At 53.2% G+C, this 8043-nt stretch overlaps 1 protein-coding gene across 1 annotated transcript in view; it reads right to left on the reverse strand.

The window, feature by feature from the left end:
• Window positions 1-8043, reverse strand: part of LOC119433879 (uncharacterized) — a 143820-nt gene that overhangs the window by 73296 nt on the left and 62481 nt on the right. Inside the window, exon 23 of the mRNA XM_049658367.1 lies at window positions 7147-7317. Coding sequence (XP_049514324.1) covers window positions 7147-7317 — 171 coding nt within the window. The remainder of the gene's footprint in view (window positions 1-7146; window positions 7318-8043) is intronic.

Raw genomic sequence — 8043 nt, forward strand, 5'->3', positions numbered from 1 at the left:
CGTTTGATGCAGGCGCTCCTGTACGTAAGAATTAACCATACATTTAACACCCGCGGTGGCTTAGTGACTATGGTGTTACGCTGCTGACCACGAGGTCGTCGGTTCGAATGCCTGTCGCATTTCCAGAGCTGCGAAATGCATAAACCCTCGTGCACTTACATTTAGGTGCACGTTAATGAACCCCGGGTGATGAAATGTAATCCGGAGACCTCTATTACGGCGTGCCGCATAATCATATGGCGGTTTTGGCACGTAAGAACCCACAGTTAATTTTTTTTTTTAAAACAGCGAACCCGTTTAAGCCAGCCGTAATTGATGGTGTCTCTGATGAATAATGCTATGTCGTCTGCGTAAGCGGCGATTTTGACCATCTCTTGCCCTATCGTGGGAAAACCTCTAATTTTCTTTGAATTAGCTACTTTTCTTAAAAGGCGATCTAAAGACAAAACGAATAAAGGGGCTGACAGGGCGCATCCTTGTCTCACACCCCGTGTTATGGAGAGTGCTGGTGTGAGCTCTCCATTAATTTTATTGCGATAGCAATTATATGGACACTCCAAAGCGTATTTCTGCCGTCGCCGTCGCCGTGAGGTTCCGTATGACGTCAACGGCGATGAAATCGTCGCCGCGCTCCGAACGCCGTATGTGCGAGTGAAAGGGCGCGAGGGACGCGCGCTTTCACGGGGAGCGAACGCACGTCGGAGAGCAAACGCGCGTTCTGCGCCGTGCTCCCTGAAGGGCTGCAAAATTAAGCGTCTCTTTCCTCCTTTCCATATATAGAAAGCAAACGCGACTTTTTCCGTCGCACGAAAGGCTGTGGGGGGACGGGAGGGAGGGAGGGGAGGCTACGTTTAGCTGCGGCACCAAATGCATAATTATATAAAAACGCCGCGCGCGTTCGGTGCGAACGCGGGCAAAACGCCGACGGCGTCGACAACAGTTCTGCGCGTTGCTGGTGCTGCTGCATGTCCAAGTTTATACAGCTGATAAACATACTATCCTCACTCCGTATAGCTCTACTAATTTGCTGTCGCGATTGATGCGTCGCCTTTCGGGTGAAACTGCGACAATGTTTTCTAATATATTGCTTTCAACTTCTGTGTACAGTATTTTTATATAATCTATGAAATCGTTCAGTATCTACGACCTTCACACTGCTGTCTGAAGCGCCGGCCCGTTCACTCTATACGGCGTGGAAATAACGCACGACAGGCGCCATTATGACACAAGTTTAGGGTGGAACATTGAAAGTCTTGTCAAATTTGGAATAACGTAACGATTTGGATATTCAGCAAAAGTAAGTATTTTAGCAAGGAACAACAAGCTTTTATTTTGTAACTATCCTAGCGATCACAGTAAATGAGCAAAGACGCTTAAGTTGTGCGCAGGGTCCAGCTGGCGCGGAACCCTCGCATACGCAGCCGGTGGCGTTACCTTTGCCTGTAAGAATTGCGTCTGCTGCTCAGTAAAACAATTTTCCGTGGTTGAACGCGGTTAAACCAAGTTTGTCAAGCGATAGCACGGTTTTGCTTGCTTTGAGAGAGGGCACAGACGCTGCTCGGCACCGCCAGGAACTACCGCATCTACAATGACACAACAAGACAACACACTAGACGCTGTCCGCGCGGCAGCAGCATCAAGCGAGTTGACCTTCATACTGCGTCTCGCTTCAACGCGAACTAAGCGTCGAAAGCACAGCGCATACGAAGCTACCAGCACTCGGCGCACTTTGTACACATCGCAGATCGCTTTGAAGGTGAGGCCCGCGCAACCGCGCACTTTGTCCACGTCGCAGATCACTTTCAAGATATGGGCGCCCACGCGGCATACGCAGCAGCCGCCGGTAGTTTGACCTTGGCTGAGCTTGAAGGTCAGATTTACGGAACCAGGCGTTTTCTGTGTTTGTACCTGGAGTAGTAGAGCTGCTCTAATAAACGCGTTCGCGCTACAAAGACAAAGGCCCATTGCTAACACGCTTGTTCGCTCTTGCCTTTCGCCAGCTACTTGCAATGACCACGCGATGATGATGATGAATACACTTTTATTGGGCCCAAAATATATTGGTGGTGCACGCAGGCACCAGACGGTGTGGTTCCCTAGTTACGGGACCCATATGTTTCCAGCAGCTCCTGGCCCCTGTCCGTCAGTGCGAGCTGAATCGGTAGGGCGGGGCTGGATAACAAGGTCTCCCATCGCTCAAAGGGTTGGGGATTGGGGGTGTTGGCGGGAAGGGGAAGAGGGGGGTCTTGAGTTCTGTGCACTCTGCCAAGATGTGCGGCAGGGTGCCCTTTTCCCTTTTGCAAAAAGGACAGAGCATATCATGTTCCGCAGGGTACATGCGGTTCGTCAGTACCCCAGGGGCGCTCCGTGCTAACACGACTACGATACCCCCTAACGCCACAGTTCTGCGGAGACGAGACCATACTTATGCCACCTGATCTACGAGCAAGAATCCATGTGAACCCCATCCCACGTCACATGAACCCTCACTTCCACGTGAAACGGCGACAAGCCCGAGCAGCCATCCTGCGCAAAAGGCAGGAGGACGCTGACACATACTTTACTGACGCGGGCTTATACCCCAGAGGTGAGACAGCGACTCCTACTTATGTGGCTGTCGCGACAAACCGGGGGAGACCGATCGTAGCAGCGTCCGTACGCACGACTTCAAGCGCCACGGCGGAATCCGCGGCCATAGCCCTAGCCATCCGAGACGCTGAGGCCTAGAACCAGTCAGCTTATATACTCACAGACTCGCAAGACGCCTGCCGGATCTTCCTTCGGGGAGTTCTACCGGCCGGCGTCCTTCGCATACTAGGACCAAGCCTCCAAATGGACCACGGGATAACCTGGTGTCCCGCGCACACCGGAGTGGAAGGCAACGATCCGGCGGATCATCTGGCTCGAGGTATAATAGGCCGAGCCGCGATATATACCGCTCGAACGGACGCCTCTCCGACACCCGGCAGCACACCGAGAGACATACTTGAGGCACAACGACTAGAAAGACGAACCAAAGCTCCACCTCACCCCAAGCTCAACAGGCGACAGGCGAGGGACTGGCGCCGAATACAGACAAACACCTACCCATACTTACATAGACTGCACAAAATATTTCCCAACAAACACAGCGACAGATGTCCCTGGTGCGACTCCACCCCGACACTAGAACACATCACTTACCAATGCACGCAGCGTCCGGCAGACGCCGTCTCGCCGCTACTTAACGATACACTTAACAATTGGTCGTGGGAGGCGCGACTCTCCGAACTGGACTTGGGAAGCCAATTGGCGACCCTCGACCAGGCCCGGCGCGCCGCAATCGCCAGTGGGGCCCTGGAAGAGGGGCTTCACCTACAGTAACCAAGCACGATCTTTATTTAAATAAAGTTGTTTCTCTCTCTCATCAGTACGAGATGCGCAAGCGATCCCACCTGCACTCGACGCAGGTTGGTCTGTTGTTGCCTGGTGAGTTTGGGGTGCGGTTCTGGCAGTCTGCGCCTTTCCTCTCGGCCTACATCCGGGTAATGTCCCGAAAGCTGGTAACCGGGTGCGGTAGCTCTTCCGGCTCGTGCTCGGCCCGGATTGACATTTCTCGGGCATGGTAGTCGGCGATGGTGTTGCCTGCTACCTGCGAGTGAGCCGGGACCCACACGAGCTCTATGGCTCTTCCCGGAGGCTTGCACTTGGATAGAATGGCTCGGGCCGCGGAGGAGATTACCCCCATGCGGAAGCAACCGTAGGCTGTCTTTGAGTCGGTGACCGCGGTGTGCACGCTCGGCTGTGCGAGTGCGAGGGCGACGGCCACTTCTTCGGCCACTGCGGGGTATGTTGTCTTCAGGGACGCGCTGACGATCAGCCTGTCTTTTGACGTAACCACCACCGCTGCTCGGTCACTGTGTTTTCGGAGCGAGGCGTCCACGTAGAGGACCCTGGGGTTCTCTTCCAGCTTCCGGGCCATGGCTATGGCCCGCGCGGTGCGCCTCTCGTCGTCCTTGCCCGGCGTCATGTTCCGAGGAAGAGGTTTGGTCTGAATGGTCGTCTTCCAGTCTTCCGGAAGGGCCGCCTTGGTGGGTACTGGCTCGATCTGCCATCCTATCTTGCGTAGGAGGCCTCGTCCGTGTTCCGTGCGACTGAGCCGGATTCTCTGATTAGAGAGTTGGGCTTAGATGAGCTCCTCCACCGTGTTGTGGGCGCCCATGTCTAGCAGTCTGCGTGGACGAGTATATGGGCATGCCCAGTGCTTGCTTCTTTGCCTTACGAATCATCGTGTTTAGAGTGTCCCTTTTCGCCTTCGTCAGCTGGAGATGCGGGGCGGAGTAGGTAACCCGCGACACAACGAACGCGCGTACCAAGCGCATGGCATCGTCCTCTTTAAGGCCTCGGTTTCTGTTAGACTACCTCCGAAGCATATTAAGTATCTGTTCGGTTGTATAGTCTTGATCTTTGTGACGGCGGCGTGTGCCTTCCCGTCGCTCTGAAGCAATAGGCCGAGAATCCTAAGCTGCTGTGTTCGCTTGATGGCCGTTCCGTCGATGGTGACGATCACGTTCGGCGGCAGCTCCTTCTTTGGTTTTCCCGGTTGGATCATGAGAAGCTCCGATTTCTGGGGAGCGCAGCTCAGTCCGAACGACTTGGCGTACTCATGCACGGTTGTTGCCGCCCACTGCAAGGCTTCCTCCATCCAGGCATCGGACCCGGCTCGGGCCATCCACACCGTAATGTCGTCGGCGTAGAACGCGTGGTCCACGCCTTCGATTTGCTTGAGTAGATCGGGCAGGGGCAGAAGGGCCAGATTGAAGAGCAGGGGCGACAAGACCGATCCCTGAAGGGTGCCCCTATCGCCGAGCTCGACAAGGTCCGACTTCTCCCCCCCTATATATCCTGATGGTCGCCGTTCGGTTTGATAGAAAATCTTTTATGTAGCCGAATATCTCGACTTTTGGCCACACCTGGTCTTGATCAGACTTTGCAACACGCTCGCGTGGGACACGCTGTCAAACGCTCCCTTCAGGTCGAGGGCGAGTATCCCGCGCGGCGCGTGCCTCGTTGCCTGCTTGACGACCAGTTCGTGTAGTTGGATCATCACGTCTTGGGTGCTGAGATGTTGCCTGAAACCGTACATCGTCTCCGGCATCTGATCCGTTTCTTCGAGGTGCTTCTGCAGCCGGCGAAGGACCATGCGCTCCAGCACCTTCCCCACGCAGGACGTGAGGGAGATGGGCCGCATGTTGTCTATCGTGAGGGCCTTGCCGGGCTTTGAAATGAAGCGGACCTCGGCGTCCTTCCATTCCTTCGGCAACCGCGAATTCTCCCAGGCTTCGTTGATGTGCTTTAGGAGGCCGCGGGCCGCTGCACCGCCCATGACCACGCGAGACCCGAACGTGCCTCGGGCAGATTTACGCAACTGCATCTCATTTGCAAGCTAGTGTTTATTCTCTTAAAAAGCGGCGGCGCCAAAAACAGGCCTGCGCGGCACACGCAGCACAGTCACAGCATAAGCTGGTTGAGCGGCGCAAGAGTAGCTCCAATTTCGGCACCACGCACAACAGGGTCTTCGCGGCAAATTGTCTTCGCCTCGATTTTCCCGAGATTGATCTGAACTGTCCGCCCGGCGTCGACGGCGAGCTGCGGCTTGTAATGCTCTCTGCACAGCAGTCTTCTGAGCCCGGTGATGCCTGGTTGTAGCCGCGTACGTAGCTCTACGATTCACTTCTTCAGCAGAGGTTCGTACATTGCGAGGAGACGACGTAACACATACCGAAGAGGTACCCAGAATACGTGGTGCAGATCTAACATCGGGATAGCGTTGCTTGCGCGCCTCGTCTGAATCGCATCTCGTCGTCTGCGCCTAAGCGCACGGCGGTTGCACGCCCTTAAATAGATGCCCCCACCATACTGGCGGAGGCTTGGGTCGTCTGCGCCTGCGCGCCGCGCATTTAAAGGGAATATTTCTGCTACGTGTTAGCAAGCGCTTGCGTGTCTCAGTGGTAAAGTATCCGACTCCCAGGCAGCGGGCCTGGGTTCGATCCCGGCGGAGAGCGGGTACTTTTTTTCGCATTTCCGGCAATAGCGGTTACGGCCAAACGCCGGCGGCGGCATCATCGCCAATCGAAACGGCTATTGGAATGAGCCCATAACAGCTTCCGCTCTAAAATAAATATATCCATGAAGGTGCCAGAGATCCTACACGGGGCCTTTCACACGCAATGCGAATGATCTACCACTAATTTACACCTACAGTTAGCCCGTTACTGCATGGTATACCACATATTATTTATAAAACAGTGTCCTTTTTTTTTCCTAACTTTTTCTAACTTTCTAATGCAGTTATGTAGACGAGAATAGACATTTGTGCTCGTGCGAAAAAAAAAAGACATTTTGCAAGTACAACCCATTTATTAGACCGTAGTGTCAAGTTTCTTCAGTTGTTGCGATATTTTCTGCAAGCTTTCTCCGATCCAAACCTCCTCTTGTGTGGTTGTTAAAGTATACCCGTAACTGGGCATGGCGTATCTTATATGGTACGCGTCAATTCCCGCTTGTAAATATCTCAGCCACGCGTTTCTTCACAAAATTGATTATATGGACACCTTTGACAAAACCGAAGCTTTGTCAAAATTTTATGCAGGAAAGGGCTAATGCGGAGCACTCTACTACTGTGCGCCCACTGTGAAGTTTCGGGACAATAAATCAAGCAATTTAATTTAATTCATCAACCGCCTTGCTTGTTTACTCTCAACTTTATTTAGTTTTCTCCATCTTCAAACGACTCGCAGATTGTACTGCGTGGCATTTCTATGGCATTTGAGACGCCTGCGTCAAAAACGATGCACGCTAACTGCCGCTCTCAGGAGGAGGGGGAGGTTGTTGACTGCAGGCGGATCTAGCCTTGTTGTTATAAGTCCCGTATGTAGGCTTCCTAGTCCATTGCCGGCCCTAGCGCCGATTTTCGGCAGAGTTTAAGAAACGTATAATCCATAGGTACGCCATTCTGTCCATCCTCATTCAGAGTGCTTCGCAAGACGCCCGCTCTGACACGCGAGCATAGTGAAAGTTTAATTGATACGTGGCCTCCGTGAGTGCAACGGCGTGCGACAAGTTCAGTCTCTGAGGCCACGATTTATAGCGCAATATGTCACTCGCCTGGACGCAGATGGCGCTGAAGTTTGAAGACGGCACGATGAACTCGAGGAACGGGGAGCGCTGTACTGTGGTCAGTGGTACCGTGACCACCTCACCGTCGTGCGCCCAGAGCTGGTACGTCATCGGGTGAGATCCGGGCGGCACTACGCATGCGCGCACCACGGCTGTCGTCTGCAACAATGCGCAGAACGCCAATACATTGTTTGTTATACTATATGCAGTGAGACACAATGGGAGCTCAGGGTACTGAAAATCCCGCTACACCTAAAACACCGCACGAAAGCAACGTTCGTAGCTAAAGAACACAGAAAACTATAGAAAGAAGGAAAGGGGAAAAACATATAGCCTAAAGAAAACTGAAAAAAGAAAATCCTCAGGCATGCTCAAATTTCAGTCAAGTTGGCATCAGATCGCGCCAGATGTTATTGACTCGAGAAAGTCATCATGGCGCTATAATTCTGAATACGAATACTGAACGCGTTGGAAATGTTAAATAAAGTGAAGATTGAAATAAGAACGAGCGCACGACGCCAATCCCATAGCACAAGTCGCAGAGAACTAATCAAGTCACGGATGAAGGAGGAAATGCCATCCGATTTCAAGAGATTAGTTCTCGCCGCCCATTTAGCGGCACACGTCTTCACCTCAACCTCGACCCCCCCCCCCCCCCTTAAACACACACACACACACACACACACACACACACACACACACACACCACACACACACACACACACACACACACACACACACACACACACACACACACACACACACACACACACACACACACACACACACACACACACACACACACACACACACACACACACACACACACACACACACACACGCGCGCGCGCGCGCGCGCGCGCGCTTCGTGATCGGATATGTGGA

Source organism: Dermacentor silvarum, chromosome 11 (assembly GCF_013339745.2).
Source record: "Dermacentor silvarum isolate Dsil-2018 chromosome 11, BIME_Dsil_1.4, whole genome shotgun sequence".
Classification (NCBI taxonomy): domain Eukaryota; kingdom Metazoa; phylum Arthropoda; class Arachnida; order Ixodida; family Ixodidae; genus Dermacentor; species Dermacentor silvarum.